This window comes from Myodes glareolus, chromosome 17 (assembly GCF_982192425.1).
Source record: "Myodes glareolus chromosome 17, mMyoGla1.1, whole genome shotgun sequence".
Classification (NCBI taxonomy): Eukaryota; Metazoa; Chordata; class Mammalia; order Rodentia; family Cricetidae; genus Myodes; species Myodes glareolus.
The window spans coordinates 68,913,582-68,938,386 of NC_142042.1; the positions used below are offsets into that span (position 1 = coordinate 68,913,582).

Below are 24,805 nucleotides of genomic sequence, written 5' to 3' on the forward strand. Positions count from 1 at the left end.
GGAGACCGCTCCAGAGCTGCATTACTGGAAAGTTGTGCGATTCCAGTAGCTTTTCTGTTCTTTCCGCCATTTTCATTCTCTAGGGTCCCGGCTTCAGGCAGTCTCAGCAACCCAGGGAGCAGGATTTATTTAGGGATTAGGGGAGAAGATGGCTGCTTACACCGGGCTTTGGAGAGGACCACCTCCTCCCAAATGACCTTCCACTTCGGTTCTCCACTTCTCCACTTTAGTGCGCGCCTCAGGCCTCTGAGTGCTTAGAGATCGTTCTCTGGCTGCCTTCTGTGTCAAGCCTTCGGGGAAGCACAAGAGAAAGCCATCGAGTTGGTTGCCTTTCCCTCCGGATGGATAGATGTCTGGGATGAACAAAGAAGAGTTAACTGCGCCTCTTCGTGGCTGCTACGGACTCTGGACCTTGGCGCTGAGGAGGGCCTCAACGTGGCTGACTGAAAGGGCTCAGAGGCAGATTCAAGATTCCTCCAGTCTGAGATTTGTGGGTTGGGAGAGCTTCTCCCCCTCCAAAATTCTCTAGTTATCTAAAATTCTTAATTTAGGCATCCAGGGTTAGATTCTGGGGGGTGTGATTAGAACGAAAAAGAGCTCTTAAAGCTTTTATACTCCCCACTCCCCGGAAAGACACAAGCACACCCCTCCCAACACAGTCACCCAATTGAAGGAGGTTCATCCTTAGCCCAGGCTGCCACCCTATGCCCGACACAGTTATGCCACTGGGGGCAAAAGTAGGTGTTGGCACCGGAGTAGCGCAGGTGGACAGGGGCCCAGCAGTCGTAGCTTCAGAGCTGCAACGCTGCATTCTCTCTACTCCTCCCACCTCTTGCCGCTGCCCTCAATTCCTTTCTCTTTGCTCTCCTCCCATCTCGGTTTCAGCGAGCTGAGCGTGAGTGCGCGCGCGTTGGGGGACCAGGGGAGGGCAGAGGAGGGAGGCGCCGTCGGAGGGAGAGCAGACGTCAGGAAGAGGGAGGGAGCCGGGGAGGGAAGAGAGGGAGAGCGAGAGAGCGGCGCGGAGGTTGAGTGAGGCCCCGAGAGATAAAACTGGAGGGCAGAAATTATTAGGGGGTGCGGGACGAGAGGAGGGGCCAGGAGAGCGAGTCCACGGCGAGAGAGGCAAGCGAGTGTGCACCGAGTGTGCAAGGGCGGGAGGGAGGAGAGGGAGCCAGTGGTGGCCCGGCTCGCGCCTACTCGGGCCCAGCGGCGGGCGGACAGCATGCCGAGCCTCCTCATCTGGATCCTCACTCTCTCCGACACTTTCTCTCAAGGTAAGCCCCAGCCATGGGCTAGGGTGTCCTGGGAAGGGGCGCGGAGCCACCCAGAGAACACCAAAGGAGTTTTTGGTGAAACGGCCCAACTTGCTTCCTCCGGCTGCGCGGGAGAACAGAGAACTTAGGTCGCGAAAGCCGAGATCCGAGTAGAAATGGGACCCGAGTGCTCAAAGTCTATCCTCCAGTCCCTGGCAATTCTCCCTCCCTCCTGGGCCCAGGACCGGACTCCTGGGTTCTGGCCAAGGGAAAGGCAGGGAAGAGGTGGGATTTCAGATTTGGGGGGTGGAGCGCATGGAAAGCACAGACGCAGGCTCCCAAAGATGAGGCTGAGGGCTCCTGCTACCCCAATCCAGTCTAGAGTCACCTTCATTTGCAGTGCTGCTGCAAACTGCTTGGGATTGCTCCTTAAAGGGAAGGCGGCATTCGGCCCCCAACCCTGGAGGCTGTGGGGGGTGAGAGGTGGAAGTCCTGACCAGGGCTGCTGGGCTATTTGGAAGGGGAGTTGATCTGGCCAGGAGCTCACTTCAGGTCAGGAAAGTGCAGACATCTGAGGCTCCCTTTGGAACTGGCAGGACCGAGGTTGGAAATAAACCGTAGGGGAGAGATAAGGATGTTCAGGTATACTGGTCTGGGGTCTTATGAAGGAATCAAGGGTCCAAACCTCAGCCAGGCCTAGAGTCTGTGGGAATGGGGGTCTTTTCTCCTGAAACTGACTCCAAGGAAGATTTAATACTGTTGGATTCCTCTTCCGAACTGAACATAGAAATTGGCACATAAATAGCTTCAAACAGAGACTTTGAGACAGATTACTCACCTATGGAGACATTCCCACAAACACCGCCCCCCTCCCCCAGAGACAGACACGACAGACACATACACAAAGACATTAACTGACACCTCTGAAGAAGCAAAATTCCTCTTCCAAGCCGACACTTACCTAGTCCCACATCTCGGCATCAAACTTACACTGTATATGCATGTATGCTACGTTCAAAGGACATAACATCTATTCACACAGAATTGCTTCCACATACTCCAGCCATAGAGCAAACAAAGAAACTTGGACAGACATTCTTATAGGCAGGCGCCTACAAAGATGTACAGTCTTCAAAATGGAGGAGGTGGTCTCTCATTGGGGTGGGTGAGTGAACTGGGAAGAGAATAACCGCCAACTGGAAAGAGCCTCAGGCATTGGCCAGCTCTCTTCCTCTCCTGAATAGTGTGTGTGTGTGTGTGTGTGTGTGTGTGTGTGTGTGTGTGTGTAGGGGTGGGGTGTTTCACTGGAACCCTCCTTTCTTTGCTAGTCCTCTCCAGCTCTGAAGGCAAACCTGGCTTAGTTCAGGATCTTGATTCACCTTTTTTCACGGGAGCCCCAGAACCCTCTTAGAACATGGGAAGGCTCACATCCGTGTCATGAGAGCAGGGGTGGAGCTGGAGGAGAAAGAAGGCCTGGCCTCAGGGTTGGCCACTTGGCAGAAAGTTGGGAAGATAAGTGAAGTTCTGACTTTGTTCAGCCAGGTTGCTGAACTGGAGAGAGCTGGAGGGGGTGAGGGAGAAGATGGTGGGTGAGGGCAGCTGTGTCAGCTCTGATGTGTTGGGGCAGGCTTCTGACTGCCCCTCTCTTGCAGCCCTCATCTGCCAGTGAAACAGAATGAGCTTTAAGAAACAGAAGCTGCAGTTAGGAAACAGGAGAGACATGCAGCTTGCATCTGGTCAGGAAAAAAATGCTTGCCATGTACCCCTCCATCTTTGTGGGTGGGTGTGGCTAGGGAATGCAACTGGATCCCAGCCTCTTGACTCTGTCAGAGGTTAAAGAACTACAAAAGGTTGCAGGCGTGTTTGGGAGTCATGGGGGAGGGAAGCAAAGGGAGAGAGGAGCGAGGAGGGATAGGAAATCTCTATGGAGTCTTTAGGGAACACCCAGCAAAGGGCTGGGGAGAAGACCATTAAGGGAGAAATGGGGGGGGGGGAGCTGGGAACACTGAGGAGCTGAGTCGGAGGCAGGGAGAGAGCGCAGTGTGGTCAGGAGTGAGTTGAAGGCAGAGGGATGGCAGTGGAAACAGAGGAGGAAAGAGAAGTGGTCAGAGGAGCAATACAACTGAGAACAGAGAGGAGCTAGGAAATTCAGCCTAGCTGAGGAATAGAAATTGTATTTTAAAGGATTTCAAATGAGCTTCATCTATTTTCATTTTTTACTAAATAATTTTCCATATCTTATCTAAATGAAAACCATTATCTTTTCCCTCCCCCATTGCTGTGTCCATCATGCCCTAGCTCCCTAGACTGATTATGCTGAAAATTGAAATATTTATTCATTTTCTAAGAGAATTTTCTCCCTCCCTAGTCTCAGGGAGGAGAAATTGAAAAGGAAGGATTGTAGTTAATCAGAGCAATGTGGGATGACAGGATGGCTCCAGTGGGAGCTGCCTCCAGAGGCTGGTGGCTCTGGCTGTAGGAGGAAATCTGCTCCTGTGGTACCCCCACCCCCAAGCTCCTGTCTGTTCTGCCTTTGCTTCAAGGGGTAAAACAAAGAGGCCCAAGGGCCTCCTATGTTTCCAGCATTTAGCTCCCTATGCGCACTTATATCCTGGCATAGAACAGTGAGCCTGGATTCTACAGCTCTGTTCTGCATACACACACATGCATACCACATACTCCAAATGTCCTACTTCTGCCCAAAGCTGGGTACTGAGCTGGGATAGAGGTAGGCAAAGCTGACAGAAATCGAGATATTCGGTCCGTCCCTGACATTGATTGGACTCTATCTTCAGCCTTCTACTCAAACTCAGAGGCAGACACGAAGCAAGTACTGGGTGTCACAGGGATGCATCTGCAACACCCAGACAGACCTTATTCCACTGGGTGGCTAGCTGGCCCCACTTTGCCTTTCCAGGGGGGTAGGATGATGAAGCCCCCTGATTACCCCATGCATGCAGAGAACTGCACTCTGAAGGAACCTCCTTTGAGATCCCTTGGGACCTGGTCTTCACTTCTCTCTTATCCTACAACATAGGGCATCGTGCTGTGCATACAGTCAATTGATGAGTTAATACCCAATTGATGAGTGAGCCGCAATGCAGGAGGGAGGTCATATAAAATGGTGATGATGTCATAGTCTTAGCCTGATATGCCTGGAATCCTAGTATTCAAGAGGCTGAGGCAGGAGGACTGTGAGTTCAAGGCCACCTTGGACTATGTGTACCAAGTTTCAGACCAGTTGAGGCTGAATTTTAAGTCCCCAGAAATAAATAACACATTTAAATTAATCAATAGAAGAAATCATAGACTTATATTTAGCTCTATCATATTGGTAGTCTGAAGAAGTTATGTGCTCATTAGGTGCTCCAGTTTAGTTATACGCAAAGTGGTGATGATATATATGCTAATCCATGGATTATAATATATATTAATCTATGGAGAGTGCATGGCATGCTGTCTGGTACAGAAGTGTTCAGTGACTGTGTTATGACTTTGTGTCTGAACATAAGTTGAGCATGTCTGAACTCAACATGCTGAGTTGACCACTCTTCTATTTTCCTGCTTATGGTTCTCTTTGTCTTCCAGTTCCAGCTCTTATGGTTCTAGGTCCCTGGTTTCAGTAAGCCAGTGCTTTGCACCTCTCATGAGGGAACCTGGCTGAGGTAGACCTTAAAAGACACAATTCACCCCCTCCCCCCCCAGCCATTGGTGCTCTCAGAAAAGGTCTGCAGAAGAGATGCACCAGGGGAGGGCAAATGGGAAAAGTTTGAGCTTTTGGGTAAAATGAAAAAGTGGCAGGGTTTCAGTGTGAGAAAATAACACAGCTCATTTAGTAAGTTCTCATGTTAATGACTTTTAATATAGGTTAACTTAAGCTGTACAACAGTCCCCTGAGATAGGCTGAGTAATTAATTCCTTTTTCCTGGATAGGAAGCTGAGGTTCAGATATGTAAGGTAGGTAGTTATAGAAACCAGCTGATTCCAAAACTTACACAAGTCTCCCTTGCCAGAGAGCTCCTCAATTAGCAGGGACTGGAGCTGGGCTCGGGCAGGATATTTTTTTTTTCTGGTCCATGGTAGAGTAGGTGTGAAGGGGATTATTTTCTCAAGGTAGTGTCTTTCATTCTGAAATTCTACTCTATATTTTTGGGTTATTCTTTCTTTATGATATGGTACTCTGCTGCTTTGTTAAAAGGGCTTTATCTGCCAAATAAGATTTATACTCTAAACCTAGCCTTTCTAATCCATGGGTTTATACATGAGGACCCTCCCTTTCCCCCTTCAAGCTGACTCTGTAGAGTCTTAGTCATAAGACTTAATCATAAGACTATGAGGCTGATGCACTCAGTGGAATCTGGGGGCAACCTGTACCCTCCCACCTCTAGCCTCTAGTAGGGCTGTAGTCACAGTAGGGCTGTAGGTGGATGCAGCAGGGCTGTAGACACAGTAGAGGCTATAGACACAGTAGGGGCTGACTGTAGACACAGTAGGGCTGTAGGCACAGTAGGGCTGTAGACACAGCAGGGCTATAGACATAGTAGGGCTGTAGACATAGTAGGTAGGGTTGTAAACACAGCAGGGCTGTAGATACAGCAGGACTGTAGACACAGTAGAGGCTGTATATACAGTAGGTCTGTAGATACAGTAGGGCTGTAGGCACAGCAGGGCTGTAGGCACAGTAGGGCTGTAGACATAGTAGGGAGGGTTGTAAACACAGCAGGGCTGTAGACACAGCAGGACTGTAGACACAGTAGAAACTGTAGACACAATAGGGGCTGAAAATCTCAGTGTTCTGTTCAGCTCACCTGGAGGTGCTCAGCTTTGCTTTTCAGCTGGTTGCTTACCTCAGGACCTGCCTGGCCTAACGTACTGAAAAGGATCATGGGAGGTCTGCAACATACCAAGATGTCAGCATTACCTTTTACTGAGTTCCTGCTGTTGCTTTTCAAAATTGATGTTCCTGCCATTTCATAGATAAGAAAACCAAAATTGAGAGGTTAAACAACTAACCAAGGGCCATCTCTGGAGTGTTAATACCCTGATCCAAGTTCTTTTATATCACTATAAGCTTATCTGTGTTGGCAACTTCTATTAGACAGGAGGACAGCCTAGGCCTGCTGTCTTGTTCCATACAACAGTCCTCTGAGATAGGCTGTGTAATTATCCATAGTTTCTCAGCTAGGCTACCCGTAGTTACCCTGGGTTTGATATCAGCATACAGAGGTGGGAGTAAACTATTAATCCCTGTCAAAAAGAGGTTTGTGTTACTCCAGTCTCTTTCCTCCTATGTTTTCAGCTGTGTTTTGGGAAGGGGGTTGGGGGTAGGAGGGTTGTGTGATGGGTATCAAACCCTGGGTTAGGCAAGTGCTTTATCACTAAACTACAGGCCTGTTCCCCCCTCCCCCCTCCTATCTTCTTTCTAGCTTTGGAACTATGTAATGCTTTCAGATTTTAGTAGTGTCACGTGTGCTATAACATTCGATAGAATATCATGGGATATAGGCAGGTTCTTTGTTATTCTTCCATTTAGTAGAGGAGAAAATGGAGTTCCAGAGAAATTAGATGGCTGGTGAAAGGGGTTAGAACTCAGATGGAGGACGTGAGGAGAGATAGAAGAGGCACGTTTCTCTGCCTCCCCAGTCAGGGAAGGTACTCTGTGAGAGTCTGACCAAACTGTACCCTCCTGCCTTCTGTTTGTTTTTCAGCTCTTCCCAGGGCTCCAGGCCAGGCAATCTGGCAGTCTTTCAGAGGAGGTTTTGACCTGGAAAAGGCTGGAAGTTTCAGTGGAGGAAGAGAAAGAGATTGCTGTGTTCTTGATCTTGAAATGTGAGACCAGGGAGTAGAGAGTCCTAGGAGTCTTGATGCAGAAAGGCTCTCAGGGTGGAGAAGGAAGAGTACTTTGTGTTTTGCATATAATGGTAATGTCAGGTGTTACTTCCATTTTATAGATGGACAATGAGAGGCCTAGATAAGTTAAGCAGATTGTCCAAAAGGACACAGCCAGGCCCAACAGTTTGGAGGAGAAACAAGCAGTGACATTAGAATGGTGGATCTAAGTCTGTAGGTGCGGTCCCATGTTACATGTTCATGCACCCCTCTTCCCCAGGCACATCTGGACAGAAACCTGTCTGTTCTGGCCCTTTCATTTACCAAGGCACTGGCTTGTATGAAAAAAAATTTCCTTTCCCATAATTTTTCTTTCTTTTGCGTAGCAACCTCCTGGGTCGTGGAGGGCACTTTTCTTGTGTTGCCTGTTCTGTGTTCCCTCTGGTGGATGTGCACACTGCTGGGCTGAGAAAGCTAGGGCCCTCGAGTTCCCTGCTCTGACTCTGCCCCTCTGTGTCTTTCATCCTCAGTTCTTAGACTTTCCACTCTTGATTTTCAGACGGTCTGGACTTGATTGAGTTCTTACAGCGCCCCTTACGGCCTCTGCAGCCTCTAGGTGCCTCTGAAGATTGTTTTTCTTCCTATCCTGCTCTCCCTCTGTCTGTCAGCTTCTCCCATGTGGAAGGCGCTCCTAGTGTCTCCTTCCTACACATTTAATTTCCTCAGCAACTTTTATTAACCTCTCTCGTCTCTGGGGACTGCAGTGCTCATCCGTCTCTGCCTTTCTCAAACCCATTCAACAAAATTAGGATGGTATTGAAATAAATGGGCCTTGCAGCCAGCCACCCTCTTCAAGATGGAGGGTCTTAAATCTGGGCTAGAAATCTCTAGTAAATGCCATTAGTTTTCAGGAGATAATACTGCGGCTTCATTCTGGGTCTGAGCCCTGGGAAGGTGCTGTCGGAATCTCTCAGAAGGCCATGGGGTCTGAGTTTTGAGGCAGAGAAGGGCGAGCAGAATTTTGTGGCCCATGTAGCACACAGGGCCCAGCAGGGCTATTTCAGGAAGTTGTTCTACTTGTATTATCTCTTTTCCCAGCTCCCTAACTTGGCGTAAGAATAATAAATTCTTCTTTAGAACAGGATTGCTTGTTCTCCGTGGCCTGCATTTCCTTCTGAGGCAATATGAGGAGTATATCCTAACTGGAGGATGTGGGTAAAAAATGCAGAATTAGTTCCCTCCCTTACCAGAAATGTGCAGTTAGGCATGGCTTAATGGTCAGAACCATACAGGTTAATGGTGAAGATGCCTCAGAGAGATGTATTGTGAGATAGTCTCCTCAGCTGTTTCACCATTGCACGTGGTAAGCGTCTACTGTTGGTTGATGGAATCTTGTGGCTCCTTGGGTCTAGGTATTTTCTCACTAACCCCAAATGCCATTCTGGAACTGGTATGAAGCCTAATGACAGAGCACATGTTAATGTGCCAGCCCCGCCTGAAGTCAGCCTCCTGCACCACAAATAGAATCATATTGTTATATAGCACACGGGCAGATTGTGTGTTGCAAGATGAGTAAGATACTATCTCTACTCTTAAGGGTCCTTAATTATTTAACCCCATGGGCCTCAGTTTCTTCTTCTTCAAAATGGGGACAACTGATTTTTAAAAACTCTAGTATAACTATTTGGGAAATGGCTACAAATTATATGGAATAATTTTTTAAAAGTATGTAGTTCCTTCTTTCCAAGAAACTAAAACTCAAAACTACACAGACTCTCTGTGTTGATATTCAGGGGCTACTATAGTTATGTGAAGGCCAGAGCTGGAGCATTTAGTATAGAAGAATATGCTATCTGTAGTAGGCACAGAAAAGATTCCCACAGGTTAAGGTATGGTTGTCAGCCAGGCAGATGTGCAAGTGTAGTAAGGGGAGAGACTGACTGGCAGATGCATGGACAGCACTGAGGATGTTATCACTGAGGTGCTCTCAAACTGAGACTGCTGCCAAAGCCCATGGGGCTTAGAAGGCTCACAGACAGTCCTGCAAGAAGTGGAAGACCAGCTGATTCTAGGATTTCTTTTTCTGACATATCTCTCTTAGTAGCTCAGGAGGCTGCACACTCTTGAAGCCTCTGTCTCTGTCTCTTGAGTCTTGCATCTTCTGATTTTTAAACGAAGAGTGTGTTAAAAACAAGTTAGGATCCCTGGCTCATTCTCAATCAAACCTTCCTTTCCGCTAAACTCTTGCCCTGGTAGAGCTGCTATGGAGACTTGTAAAGCTGATGGTAAAATAAAAAATAATAGAATAATGAAATGAAGATCAAGTTGGCTAGACAGACGTGAACAGAAAGCTCTACAGGAGTTCACGGGAAGTCCCCAGTCTGTGACCTAAGTTTGGAGCCTGGGAGGTGGAGGTGTTCTCTCGGAGTCCTTTGGCATATGACAAAGCTGCCTGGAAGCAAAGTTTGGCAGTGATAAGGAAGAGGAGGGCCGTTTGACCCAGATGCCAGAAGCTGAATGAATCTGTGCTATCTACTCTGAATCTGAGCACAGTCTATACTTTCCAGGGTTGAGAGTGACACCACATTTAGACTTTCATGGTCTTAGACTTTTTCTGCTGGCCAGCAACCTTAGCTCTTTTTACTTAGAGTTTCTTAGGACCTCAGCATGGAGGGGAGCTCCAGGATTTCAGTGGGAACCTCAGCAGAGCCCCCCCCCGCCCCCCCCGCCCCCGCACCAAGGAAGAGGAAGCTAGTAAACCAGCATTAGCTGTCTTTGTTTTGTGGTGGTCCTAGGCCTAGGGTTAAAAAGGTGATATTTAGCCCGTGTTCTTGAGGCTCGCTCAACCTGGTATGGGAGCTGGAGACATAAACAGACAGTCCTGTAAGGCAGAGGTTGTAGGAGAAGTATGTGAAAAATGTTGGAGTCTGCTCTTTCTCGTGGTTGCCTGAAGCTGGGAGTGTGTAGGGAGGAGGGGACTGTACTGCTCGCTATGCTGCAGACTGTGCTGGGTGCTGCGTGCTGCACAGCAAGGTGTCTGGGATCTGGACGGTCCTTGATTGTACCCCTGCTCCAGACAAAAGGAGCCAAGGAATCCCCAGGACTGAGTCTTCATTCTGCTTAAGGATTTTGATTTCTGAGAACAAAGGCAGTTTACATAAAATACCATTTCCTCAAGTCTCCCAATCTCTTGTGTCCACTTACCTCTCCCCAGCCCCCACTCCTGCCCAGTAGAGCTGATTTCTAAATTAACTTTCTCCTCCTAATTAGCTTAGCCAGTTTTTATTATTATTCCCTCTCCCCGAATTCTTCATGCACAGCCTGAGGCCCTGTGTGCTCCATTACCCAACATTGCCCCACCACGAGGCACTTTTAACTGTTTGTTCCCATTCTGTTCATTTAATTGGGAGTTTATTATAGGGAAGAAAGAGATGGGCCAGAAGGACTGAAAACAGAAGGGAGCAGGAGAAGGTATTTTCTAAGCAACAGAAACCCAGGCCTAGACATGTTGGCTGATGGGAGCTCTTAGAAAACTTGAAGTTTTCTTCATCTTCGTTTTTAACCAACTGAGGACGTCCTGCTTAGACAGTGGTCGTCCTTTGCTATAACCCCAGCCCCAGGAATTTAACCCATCGCTTTGTGACTTAGTCCGAACTCCCAGAAGAAATCTGCCATCTTGACTGCATTGTGGAATGAGGGCCTCCATAGTTCCCACAAAGTCCTTTCTCATCTGCGCTCACTGTAGCTCTGCTGACAGAAACGAGCACTCAGTCCACTATCACCTACTTTGTGGATGATATTGGACTAATGTCCCTCTCTTCCAATGCACATCTAGGGGCATCTACCTTCACTGGTCAGTGGATGAAGTGGGAATGCAATTTCATTTTAATACCTGTATGAGCCAGGGATAAGAAGAAAGGAAAAATCTGACTTCGTAAAAAATAAATTATTATAATGCATGGCTAAGGCAAGATGGAGTGGCTTTTGGACTGTCTGTACCACTGTTGGGCTCCAGTTATGCAGACCTCGGAGAATTTGGTAACCTCTACTTCTGAGGGGTTTGCACACACTTTCAGTTTCCTTCCAGGGTCATAATGTAACACAGCTTACTCTCTAGAAATGGGGAACCATGAATCTCTTAGGACCCCCTAACCAGGGGACTGTAGGAGTATGAGCCTTTTTGTCAGAGGTAGCACTTTGTGCCCCTTGGAGCCTTGACTTCCTCATCTATGAAGTGCAGATGGTTGTCCCTGCCTCCCAGGGTTATTGTGGGGATTGAATGAAATGATGTATGAAGCAGAAGTGTCTGGTACTTACTCAACCATATTAATAACGGCACAGTGCTTCGTTTTTCAGGGCTCACAGTGCAAGGCAAATCCAAGAAGGGAAACAATAGAGTGAGAGGAACAGTGATGAACCAGATGCTCTCTGTATTAGTGGTACAAAGGGAGGCAGCTGAGATGTGGAAACTCCTGCACTTTGTACTCGGAAGTGAAGGGGAAGCCTGGTGGGTGCCATCCTGCTTTAGAATTCAGTCTGTGTTCTGTGTGTGGAGATTGAGTGACCTTTGTGAGCTATGGCTTCTTTGTTTCCAAAATGGAGAACTGTTACTTATTACTTCTAGGTAATCTACATCCTGGAAGAGTCAGTGTTGGACAGTAAGCTTAACTATTACTTCAAAGCCTATCTCTCCAGAAACCTCAGCTCACTGCGAGGTCAGCAGCCCTCAAGTTTAGAAGGATCTGGGGAAAGCAAATTCTGTATTGGCGTGGGACTCCCTGATGATGCTGGTGCTGCATGTTCCTGTAGTGACCCTGTTGAGGTTTGAGAGGTTGTCTTCTAAGGGAATCTGTCATCTACGGGAATCAAGAGCAGAGCTCGCTTTTAAAAACAGTTTGAATGGGTCATTGATTAAAAGGCATTAATATGCTAGTTTTAGAAAGGCAGATGTGGGAACTTCCTCAGCATCCAACTGACCTGTCAGGCTGCCTCCCCTGCCACCTGCCAAATTCCAACACCATGTACATGCCAAGTCTTCTGGGGCTTCCTACTGCAGAGTTGAAAGCCCTAGCCTGTGCATTGCTGGAAACTTTTCCATGCCTGAGCAGTCATTTCCACATCATATATTTTTTAAAATTCTTGTGATTCATCATTGGAGGTTTGAGAGAAACATTTTGAGAAAGCTTCTAGTCAAAACCTTGAGCCTTATTGGCTTTGGCTTAAAAATTGGGTTATGAACAAGATGTGTGATTGAGAAGGAAGCAAAGCTATGGCTTCCCTAGACATGGCTGTAAGGGAACACTGGAAACTGTTTCTAAACAGGCCAGCTTCTTAGTCATGTATAGAGATGCTCAATCTGCAGACCTATCTACTACCTTTGCCCACTGACTCTGTGGAGGAGCCCTGCCTACTAGCAAACAGGCACCCCACTGATTCTTTGCTTCCTCCTTCCTCTTTCACCCCAGGAAACTGGTGTTTATGCAGCTCTCTGCACCTGCAAGTGTAACACAGTGACTAGCCCCACAAGCCTGGGGAGTTTGCAAGATACAAAGAGGGGTGCATTTAATCAGATTTGGTTTCCTGGGACAGAGAAAGAACTTGAGGTCTAGAATACAAAACAAGTGGTGATCATTTAAGAACACCACCTTCAGACTCCCAAGATGCCTCTCTTGAGGTGGGACTAATTCAAGTAAATTTGGAAATCAGTGTTTCTTGAAGAGAGGAATTTTATTAGCACTGCCCACTCTTTCCCTCTCATATCTGACAGTCCCTAGCAAAGAGAAAGTTCTTTGTGTCTAACCTGAATCTTTCCTGCTCTGAATGGAAACTGTAATGAGAGGTTGTAACACCTACAGTACTCTATAGCAGGATAAATATGTTTTCCTGTCAGTTCATTTTTTTCAAACTTCAGGGCATGCTCCTTTTATTGAGAAGCAAGACCTGAGAGGTCAGAGGTAAGCCACTCCCAGGCTCCATGGGAGCCAAAAGATCTCTTTAAGGGTCAGACAGAGGCTGCCATTATGCAGGTGTTCTTGGCCAGGTCTGGAAGGATGAGGCTCATAGCTCTGGACCTTCCCACCAACAATAGATATAGCTTGAAGGCCTCTTCATCTCCCTCTGTGAGTGGCCAAGTTGAGAAAGGAACTGTGCCCGCTGCCGAAGCTTAGTTATTAGGAAAAGAACCTGGCAGGGTGGGACTAGCAAGGTAGGCCCATTTGTTGTCAGAACTTGTTTTAGTCCAGGCCTCCCAAAATCAGGAGTGGCCGGAGCCCAGCTTTGCCTGCGTGGGTCGCATATGATACTGATGTGGGCAGAGGAAGTGTCTGTTGTGCATGGGCAGTGTAAAAGATCCATGACCAGTTAGAAAAATGGCCCTGGGAGAAGTGGAGAGACAGCACAGCAGGGGCCTGGCTGGGAAGGAGATAGAGGACTGGACTTGTGAGAAAGGTAAAGGAGACTGACTGCCTCGTAAGGGCGTTTGATGAGACAAGCCATGATGCCCAGGGAGATCTGCCCAATTAGGGGTGTATAGTTGGCAGCTCGGAGACACACCACTGTGGTGCTGTCTTGTCTGTGGCTCATGCAACTGTTTTGTCTGCAACCTGTGTGATGCATTTCCCACACAGTTTTTTTTTGGGGGGTGGGGTGGGGGAAGAGGCAGAGGAAGAGCAATCTCTGCTCCTGTAAAACGGGATGGGATATCAGAGGAAGGGCTGGACCATGGGAAGAGGAGTGCAGTGAGCCATGGGCTAGAGTTCCACAAACACTAACTGTGGCCTGCCTTGGGACAGTGGCTGTCCTCCAGCAACACTGCTAGCCCAGTCTCTGGCTCTCCCTGTCCCTGGATGGGTGTTCTCAGCTCTCTTAACCCTACTGTCCTCTGTCTGTCACTAGACAAGAATGCATTGCTCTCTTGAAGCATTTGGTGCTTAATAATTTGTGGATTACAGCTAACTCTCGATAAAGATTCCCCTAATTGCTTGGCTCACCTCAGGTTCTATCATCAAAGCGAAGTGGCGAGGCCCCCCTCACCCTCCTTTTCTTTTTATTATCTCTTAATTAATCACTCGGCTTTCACACTTAGCAGATAATTACAGTCTCCTGGGCACGAAGCTCATTTTCATAACCTCCTGCTCCAAGCCTGCAGCAGCAGCATGGAGGGGGTGGGAAGGAAGAGGGAGAGAGGGGAGAACAGATAGACACATGCTGAAGGAAGGTGGGGGAGGGGCAGCAAGAGAGACAGGTGAAGAAAGGGACAGAGAAGGAGCAGCAAGAGGGACACGGCTGGGGATCAGGGCTCTGCCAGTGGGTAGAAGCTTGGTGATGCCTGGGGAAACCTCTTCTGGTGACAGTCTTTATCTACTGAGTTCTATATTGTGGGGCCCTTCATTTGCCCTGGGGCAGTGATGTGCATTGCCACAAAGTTTAGAGTTAACTATAGAGGAAGCTGAGTGAATTCTATTCTCTCTGAAAACTGGGGACAGCTGAGATTGGTGCAACGTGGCTGTGACTGGGGCCCAGAAGTATGAACTCTTCTCTTTTGAAAGAGCAGGACATACCATAGGGTTTGAAGCTGTGGGAATGAACACAATAGTATGTGTAGATGGAGGGGGAGGCCAGGCATTCTCTCATCACCTTCACTTGTGGACTGTGCCTTGTGGGTCCCAATACGTTAACTGCCCCATTTTAGAGATGAGTAGAATCTTCCTGGGTTCTGCTGCATTCAGGAAGAGTGAACAGTTGGCATAAGCTACATGTCCAGGTCTGACAGCTAGGTTAGAGCAAAGACAAGAGGAAGAGGGACTCTGTGCCTATGGAGGCCTCTGGACCAAAGACTACCACGTGACCATCTGGTTTTCCTTGTATTTCTGACTCCTAGATAAATAAACAATACACATTCAGATGGTGAATCTGAGAGGCACAAGGGAGAGAAGTCTACCTAGTGAATCCAATGTGGAATCTGACTGGGCCACAAAGCTCTGGCATGTTTCCCTATCTGGCCCTCATTTTGTTCCTCGACAAATCTCATGCTTAATGCTGCTTTATTCACTATAGAGAGAATTTCAACCAACCTAGTTGTCTATAAGGAGATGAATAAATAATGAAAATTTGTTGTCTATAAAAAATAAAATACTATTCATCTGTAAAGAAAAAAAAGTTAAAACCTTTGTAGGAGAATAGAGGGGTTTAGAATGTGTATTATCTAAGTGAGGCCACACAGTTGCAGGAAGAAATAAACCACATATTCTCTTTTATATTCAGAATCTAGCAAATAACACACACACACACACACACACGCACGCACACACACACACACGTACGCACACACGTGGGCACAGTATAATTGAAGGAAAGAGAGCAAGAAAGGCTAAATACAAGGGGACGAGAAAGACATCAATGAAAGTAATGGGCACAAATTATGAAAGAGGATATAAAGTTATTTTTCTTGTTTTAATTCTGTTATGTATGGGGGGCTGGTGCTGGATGAGTCTGTAAAGTGTATTAGATACAGAAAGAGTTCAATTTAATGTGAAGCACATAGGGTTCTGCTTCAGATGCCAGTTCCAACTGTGTAAGTTCATTAAGTTGTGTAGACTTTGGTGTGTGATGTTTTTGTTAATTTGCAAGCCTTTTGTATAATAAAGTTTACTTAAAACAAAACAAAAGACCTAAACAGAACAAAACCCCAAAAGCAAGTCTCTGTGGCCTGGACTTCACCAGGTCTTGAAGAGGAAGGTGCTACCACAGGGCTTCTTTTCCATGAGTGCAGTCTGCTGTTGTTGGTCTGCAGGAAGAAATGCATAGGTTTCTACTACTTTACTATTAACCAGCATTAAGACCTCTCCAAATCTCAGTTTCCTTTTTGGTAAATGAGAATCTTGAGAAGTTTGAGATCATTTTGTTTAATGATTTTTAAACAATGTTTAATGTTTAAAATTTTTAAGTTTGAGATTGTTTTGTTTAGAGTCTCCCTGGCATAGTAAAACATGGTTGGCCAATGACAGCTGTTGTTTCTCCACTGTTGTCACCATGGATGAATGCAGCTAGCCTGTGCCTAGCAAAGGACAGTGAGAGAGGGCCTTCTCCACTTTCTAGTTGGAGGGTGACGTTGAGAGTCTCGCCCTCCAGCACTCCTGGGTGCCGTAGGCAGAGGAGCCCTGGCAGGTTGGCCATTCTGTCCCAGTACAGTTTTCCTTTTCTGTCTACAAACCAAGCCGTTTGGCAAAGGCTAACCTCCCACTCACAGTGTGAGGGCATCAGCTTCAAGCAACAGGGGCCTATATAACAAAAGATTTATCTTACTGAGTCGAAGAAGGCTTGCCGCTTCTGGTTTGTTGGGCAGGTAATAAGAAAAGCTACATTTGGAGGCACTGTGGAAATATCACTGAACTGTGAGTACCAATGGGGACATTTAGCCCCACTGTGCCCCTAATGGAGTGACCTTAGTGACTTGGGCTCTCTTAGCATAAAATGAGAAGGTCATTCATTCTCTGAGACTCTTTATGAATGCACAGTTTTTTTGACTGCCATCCAGGAGGAGTTCATCAAAGACTGGCCCTGAATCTTCTGTTTTGTTTTGTGAGCAACTGTCAGAAAGGCTAGTAGTCTCTGAGAGCCAGCTAGGGAGGGACCCAGAGGGGCAGCAGATATGTTAATACGTTTTTAGGTCTGATATGGCCTTGGGGGTAAGATATGCAGGACTCCCCAATATGTATATGTATGCATGTACAAACACACACACACACACACACACACACACACACACACACACACACAGTGTCCTGGGGGCAGATGGGGATGTGGGGAACCCCACCAATGGTGTGGGTGTTTATGTGTTTATGTTGATAAAATGCTCTCCCTGCAAAAGCATGTTCTGGCTTTTCTCTGAACTTTAGCTTTGGTCTATGAAAAGGTTTTGCAGTCTTGTGGGAATATAAACATTTGGCAGATTTCTTTCTCTGAAAGCTATTTCGTCTTTTTTCTTTTTCTGGGAATTTTAACCAGCAAGATTAAGGTCCCTCCGCCCATCCTTCCTCTTTCCCCTTTGCCTGTGACACCCCCTCACCGCCTGTTCCTTGAATCACCCCCCCAAATGAAAACAACATTAATTAGTGTACATTGGGAGTCTTCTTAGAGCCAGAAGAAAGGCGTGAAGCAAAAGGCTCTCCCAAGAGGAAAAACTGCAGGAGAGAAAAGGAAGCAAATGGCATCGTGGTGAAAAGTGAATTCCAGACACTGAAATTCTTTTGGTTTTAATCATCTCAGAGGGCAACCAGAGCTGAGCTGTGGGGGAAGGGAAGAAATGAAAACCAGGGCCTTCTACTTCCAGTTTGCAGGATTCTGTAAAGACAACCAGTTTCCCGATGGAGGCTTCTCTGCCCCGACCCTCAGACCTGGTGTCTGCCCCTGCATGGAACTGAGGCTCTTCCTCTCCAGCCTTCCCATTTAGCTCAGTTTACAGGCTCAGTATACCCAATTTTAAAGTATTGACCTTTCAGTTTTCCAGCCAGATTTCAAGTTCCCCAAGGCCCAGGATTATGTGTTGTTCAAAACAAAGCAAGCAGCAAAGTCCAGGCTCCCTCATAAGCCATAGTGTTCCTTCATTGGAAAAGTGGAATCATTAAAGTATTTAAGGAGCCGAGTGGAGCTTTCTCTAGTAGGAAGGGACCCCAGCCTAAAGGACAGCCTGTGGGAAAGATGGAGGGACCATAGAGGCCTGTGGATGTGTATGGGGTTCTTCTTAGGTTTCTTCAGGATCAGCTAGCCAACATCAGGAAGCTTGGGATATTGGCGGTTGGGGAGGATGGGGTGGGGTGTAGGGAGAAAGAGGAGGATGTGATTCCAGAATCTTCTCTTCTCCACCAGGGTGACTGTTTAGGTGATGGAGCGAGTCAGGAAATCTTGTAACCAGGCCCACAGGGATGTCCATGTGAGGTCACCAGTTGCCTGGCAGCAGCCATCTCTCCCTAAACCCCTTTGCCTGTGTTCAGCATCTTCTTTCCTTCCAAATGCCCTTCCCCCAATATCAAATTCTCTAGTTCTTTCTTTTTATCTGAAGGCAGCTCCCCCATATGTTCATGGCCACCAGCAGTTTCTCCTTCCTCTTCCATCCCATCTCCTACTTTTTGGAAATTTTGATTCTTGGGTCTTTGGTCCTTTGTCTCTTCCTTTTTCCTCCTTTTGAGTAGCATCTCTCCATTCCTACCTCCTGATTACCCAGAGTATCAGTTTAGAGTGGGAGTCAGACAGGTGACTGAGTTTTGACTCTCTCGTTGACTTTCCACCTGGATAAAGCTACTTGCTATTTCAGAGCTTCAGGTTGCTCCGTGGCACATGGGTGAACGAACTTGCCAGGCATTTCCTGTAATCCAGAATGAGCATGTCCTTCCTTTTTGTCTGGAAAAAAGAGGAAGGTAGAATTTGGAGTCAAATTGCTAGAGTCAAATCCAGAAACTTCCTCCTCCCAGTGTGACCCACGCAGGACACTTCACCTCTTCGTAGAAGAATGGTGCCATCAACACAGAGTGACAGTTGAGATCACATTGATAATCTCAGTGTAGTCTCTGAGGTGATTCTGCTGTTCCCAAGTGATCTATGCCAGTCTTCTTGTTTTGTTGGGTCTTAATATTTAATGGTGCAGAGTGATAAGGAACCAGGAGGCTTGGGGTTCTGACTGACCTTGTGTAAGTCCCAGCTAGAACATGAGTCCATTGCCCCCCTCGTCCTGAGACTAGAGAATATAGGTGACAGCCCTTTTTTTGTCTTGGACAAAAATTATCTATCTACTCCCCAGTGTCTCATACCAACACTAGGAAATGTGTGTTCGTATAAAATGTAAATCTAGGGGTAAAGAAATCTGGGCTCAGAACATTGCAATGACTTTTAAGTGGATATAGCTGACCCTTGTTGGGGGTCCATTCTCTGCATTGAAAGCCAGTGGCACTCCTTCTCTAGTTGTGACAGAAAATGATCCTTCAGACATTTCCAGAGTGCCTTGTGAAGCAGAGGTGCCCCCACTTGAGGACCACTGAGCTTGCATGAAAAGGAGCTGGACCAAGAGAAGCCTGGCTTCCCACGTTGTAGGGTTTCCAAAAATGCCACATATCTCTTCCTCCCTTCATATATCCTTGATCAATATTTCATAAAGTTGAGAAATTTTAAGTTAATGATGATGGGGAAGTGTTTTGTTCTCTCATCCATTTTAGAAATGGTAAACTTCCTCTTCAAACCTTGTTTTATTTCTCAATCCAAGATTTTGATTAGGAAGGTGGCAAGAACAGGATTATGTGGCACCTCATGGATGAGGCTGTGGTGTCTTTCAGGGTTGGTGGAAGACCTACCATACCAGGGGCTGGAGAGATGGCTCAGTGGTTAAGAGCATTGCCTGCTCTTCCAAAGGTCCTGAGTTCAATTTCCAGCAACTACACGGTGGCTCACAACCGTCTGTAATGAGGTCTGGTGCCCTCTTCTGGCCTGCAGACATACACACAGACAGAATATTGTATACATAATAAACAAAACAAAACAAAACAAAAAAAGATCTACCCTACCCTTGCTTTAATTGAACAAAACCTGGCTACTGGGGATGGCGAAAAATGGTTCCAGATGTTTGCCATTATCTTACCTTCTTGCTTGGCACCCTTCTTCCCATCCCTGAAATACCTGGGGAGACGAACCATCTCCCAGGCCTTGGGAACCTTGAGAGTACAGTTTGAAAGCTAAGATTTCATGCAATCCCTGAAGAATACGAATACAATGAGAACATGGAGAATAAGGGTGTCAAGGTCCCAGAACTGCAGGTTCCACCATAGCTTCTGTCTCTTCTCAGTAACCACCATATGCTAGAAACTGCCTCCTGCCGTTCTCCATAGATTACCCTGCTTTACCATCCCTGTGCAGAAATAAGTCCTGTCCAGATATCTGGTGGTTGGCAAGATAAACAGCGTGCTGCTCACATCTGCTGGAGGGTTTGCGGTTCAGAGAAGAAGGAAGTGATAATATCCTAGGTAGATCCCAGGGAATACAGGATGACCCTGTCCTGGACTGTCCACAGATCTCCTACCTTCCCCAGATATGCCCATACTTTTCAACCTTTGTCCCCATGCCTCCTAACCCAACTCTTGCTATCATGGCAACCAGGAGGTTAAGACCAGTTTGAAAGCCCAAAGATATAGAAGAGGGTTTAGACAGGAGGAAGTGATAGAACCTGATCAGAAACAGCTAAGTGGGAAAGTGGAAGGCAGCCAGGAAGGTGAAGGGAAGAGGAAATGAGAGGCAAACCTCATCCCTAGAAAGAGAGGGGGGAAAAGAGAGGGGGAAGAAGTCTCAACTTTTATTTAAAATCTGAGAGCAGTTATATGCCTGGAGTTGTTGCTATGGCAACAGCACAGAAAGGAAGATAGCTTGTAAAGAGGGGAGGTGGAAGGAGGAAGATGATTCAATAGAGGTAAATGTTTAAAGACAGGAACAAAAACCATTTACAGATAATTAAGTAACACACTGTGGATTCTTTAGTCTTGCCTGTGTCAGGGGACTGGCCTGTGATATGGCCTCCTACTGCCTAGAGCTTCCCATCCTTTCCCCATTCCTTTCTCACGGGAACCAGGAATGCCAGACACAGTTCACTATGTCTGTCTAGTCCTCTGACCTCCTGGAGGGAAAGCCTTGCCCCAGCCTTTGTGTGGCAGAATTTTTGCCTTGTCCTGCCCAAGGTCCAAAGGAGCAACATTTATGCCTGGAGGCATTGTTGGGGCTGTTTAACGTCACCTCTGACTCTGGGAATGCTCACCTGCAGTCCATTTCTGGAAATACTCGTAAGTTTATCCTCAGAGAGCCAGGCACCATGACAGTGAGTTGTGAATCAAGACCAAATAGCTTTTGCCCCTTTGAGATCTGCCCTGACTAAGCTGAGCATATGGCATGTGCCCCCAGTGTTCTGCTTTGAGCTTGATTACCCTTATGATAGGTGTGTTGCCCAGGACTCCAGATCTGAGTGTCTTTTCATTGGTGAAAGTTCTGTAGTGAATCTTCTGGTTAGCTTTTATGTATTGCTCCCTCAACCCTCACATACAAAAATTGCCCAACGTGGGACTGGAGAAATGGCTCATCAGTAACAACATTGGCAGTTTTTCTAGAGGACCTTGGTTCAGTTCCCAGTACCCACATGGTGATTCACAACCATCTGTAACTTCAGTTCCAAAGGATCTGGTGACTTTTGATGCCTGAAGGCATCATGTATGCATATAGTTCACAGACATACTTGCAGACAGAACATGCATACACATAAAATAAAATGCTTTTTAAATGTGTAAATTATGTCAGGAATTTTGAATTTTTGTTCTTTGTATTGGCTGCTTCAAATCTAGGGTAACCCTCACAGTTCTTCTTTCAGTGCATCTCACACACACACACACACACACACACACACACACACACACACACACACAGAGCTTTACTACAGCCTGAGTGATTTTCCTCCTCCTTATCATCATTGTTTTCACTCACTGTTGTTCTCTTAGTTTATTTTTTATATTACTGACCAGATGTGTCTATTTATGTTGCCTCAAATCTTTTATGGAGCAAATAAACTAATTAAATGAGTTAAGCTGTATAACACAGTGTAGTGTCTGGCAAGTAGTAAGAAAGCAGAGAAAATGCCAACTACTGTTTATATGAATCGTCTCTAGCCTTGCTTTAGAGGCTCTGCGAAGATGGACCAGACTTCAGAGAGCTCTCCAGACTAAAGGTCACCGCAGTTAACCCCCAGTGTATCTGTGTAGAAAGAGAGAGCCTTAATGTTTTTTACGCCCACTACCTTGATTTCTTTAATCTTTTCAATATACACTGCTAATGAATGCATCCTGTTGGTATGAGGACATTAGCCAGGTTTGTTTGCTTTTTTGAACTGACTTGAATGCTGTTTAAGCAAGCCTCTAATTCTTTGCTCACATCCAAATATTCTGGGTATAAAAGCATGCCTGGGATTAAGATTTTTTTCCTGAGATAATCTTCAGGGTGAGAAACCTATGTATCCCTGAGAGCTGGCAGCATTTCATCGATTGTTTTGCTTGGCCAGAAAGGGAGGGAATGCTGTCCATAGAAGATGGAGTAGGTAGAAGAGGCACTGCCGGGACGTACGTAACTGTTTCTCATCCGGGGCCAGATGCCTTAACTCAAGGCAGATTCTTTGTTTTCCCCCCAATCTTTTATTTCTTTCTGGGGGTGGGGGAGCGCTAAGAAAGAACTGTGAGCCCTGCTTTGTTGAGCCCCATATGCACACATCAGTGCTGTATGTGAGACCCTGGAGGTGTGGTGGGTGTGCCAAGTCTTGCTAGCTTTCCTGCATGCAATGGGTGGGCATCCAGGTGAGAAGCTGCTCAGAGGATACATGTCATGAAGGGTACCTTCTTTCCTCAAGGAGTCTGCAGGCCTCCCTTGTTTTCTATTTCTCTTTTCCCCTCCTCTCTCTTTTGGGGATAGGGGAGGCTTTCTTTTCCTTTCACATTTTCAAGACTTTCCTCTTTGTTTTTATTTAAATATGTTTTTGAGGAAGAAAATAATTTTATATTTTTATATATATATAAAATTTTATATTTACTTCTTAATTTGTTTTTATTTTTAGAGTAAGAGTTTCATATAGCACAGGCTGGCCTTGAATTTTCCAGGCCTATACCCACTTCCTCTATTGACCCCTCCCTGATTTATTTCCCAGTTACTTACAAGATAGAGAGAGAAAAGAAAAGATCTTCGGCCCTCTCAGTCTGAGGTATTTGACTTAGAAGACAAAAGATCCTTCAGAGTTAAAGAGAAGAAGGGGGAAAGGAAAGAGAGAAGAAAGTGATTTCAGTTAAAAATCTTCATCAGGGTAAAAAACCTGACAGGAAAGCTTTGTTTGAAGGAGATGTGAGGGCAGGGTAAGGGTGGAGGAATTGGCAATTGACCCTCAAAAGGTGAGTTGGAGGAAATCTGTCGATCAGTGGATAGTCCCATTGAAGTCATGGAGGATTTCTGAGCCTGGTTCCTCTGAAACTGGTGGAGTGTGTTGAGACCAAAGACTGGGTGGGAAGGGAAGGGAGACAGGAAGCGGTCATTTTAATTCCATACTGTCTCAGAATTGTAAAGAGTCTGCAGAGATTCCAGGGAGGTCTGAGACCTTGAGGGCCGGCTACTTTCCTGGCCTACGGTTTCTGGGTGGGAAAGAAAAGCCAGTGAGCAGAGCTGAGTTGTGGTAAGGGTTAGTTAGGGCTAGGCGGAATCCTGGGGGGAATCCTGGGGGGCGGGAGATCACTACCTCCGGTGCTTCCTCCGACTGGGTGGGTGCAGCGAGAATGGTGCTGTGGGCAGAGAGGGAACTTAGCATTTCTAAGACCTGGCAGACGTCTCAGGGGTGACGTTTGCTAGGATGAAGACGGTAGGGGGCTGCGTGGGGGACTGCTGAAGGTTTTCTGTTAGCCTGGTCTGGTTCACAGCCAGCACTTGTGAGGCTGAGGCAGTAGAATCAGGAGGCTTAGAATATTTGCTCTATAGTGAGTTCTAGGTAAGAGTTGGAGCTAAAGTGAAACAACCAACCTCCCAGGAGGACCCTGGACTGCAGGGAACTCTAGAGTCCAGAAGGGAAGGAGGAGGGGCATACTCCAGCGGCAGGCAGCAGGGCTTGCAGATGCTGTGCTCCCAGCAGGGCTCCTAAGGGTATGGGTAAGTTTAAGAACTATTTGTGGCACATTTTTAAACCCCAGGCTGCTTTTGCCCTAGTACCTGGAGTCCAGCCACTAACTGATATGTCACTGTAGCGTAGGAACGGATCTTAATGTTAACTTGAACAAAACATTAGTAGAAGACAAATTTGTTTCTGCCACTCAGCTGCTGTGGCACCACGTTTCCTATGGTCCATTCAGACATCTTGGGGAATGTATTTCCTGTTCCTGGCCTTCTTTCTATCTCTGCCTTGAACCAACCAAAATATAGAGGTCCATGGCCTCTACCCTGCCTCTTAGATGTTCCCCTAGACAGATATACTGCCAGGGGCAGACCTGTGACCCACTCTCTAGAACAGACACTGTCCAAATGCATGAATCAAAAAAATCAACGCATGATGAGCATGTGGGCACAGGGCGAATGACTTAGACCAAAGAGGGTGCCTTAACTCTTGCAGTGCTGGGGGAGGAAAACACTGAGCTGCAACTGCAGAGAAACAAGATGGCTTCAGGAAAGATCCTGTCCTATTACCACTCCCTCAGGCAGGCAAAGAAAAAGGTGTGAGTGATTGGAAGAGAAAGCTGGGAGGCAGTGACCTTGAGAACAAATGCCTCAGCCACAGACCTACCCCAGTTCTCTCTGGTTCCTCCACCAGCTTTTTACTCCGTCCTATGGTGGAGGAAGGCAGGAATGGAAACTGGAGGCCTAATTGCTAGGTCTCTCACAGCTCTTCCAGGGAGCACAGGGGCAGGAAATTCCTCAGATTCCAGGCTTGTAGGATCATTGCTGAGTGTTAACCGCAGAGCCGGGCTAAGAGGCAGGAGGCAAAGGGAACTGCCTCCTCTTCTGCCTCTTTCCTCTTTGTTTTAAAACGAGCTCAGTTAAAAGGGTCTAGAGGGGCTGCTGGCTGGAACAAAAGCCCTAACTGTAACAATCCTCCTGGAGAAAAAGTCCCAGATATGGGAATCCCGGAAAAATTAGTGCTGAGTTGAGTAATTTTGAAGTTCAAAATAGACTGTTGTGGACTC

General features: G+C 46.8%; 1 protein-coding gene across 2 annotated transcripts in view; it reads left to right on the forward strand.

Annotated features, from left to right (window-relative positions):
• The first annotated feature begins 978 nt into the window (after positions 1-978).
• Positions 979-24,805, forward strand: part of Kirrel1 (kirre like nephrin family adhesion molecule 1) — a 91,190-nt gene continuing 67,363 nt past the window's right edge. Inside the window, exon 1 of one of the 2 annotated variants that reach the window (XM_048453504.3) lies at positions 979-1,274. Coding sequence is in view for 1 of the 2 variants with exons in the window: in XM_087897406.1 (XP_087753532.1) it covers positions 1,223-1,274 (52 nt within the window). In the remaining variant the exon portion in view is untranslated. The remainder of the gene's footprint in view (positions 1,275-24,805) is intronic. The other variant, XM_087897406.1, reaches the window with a different exon arrangement.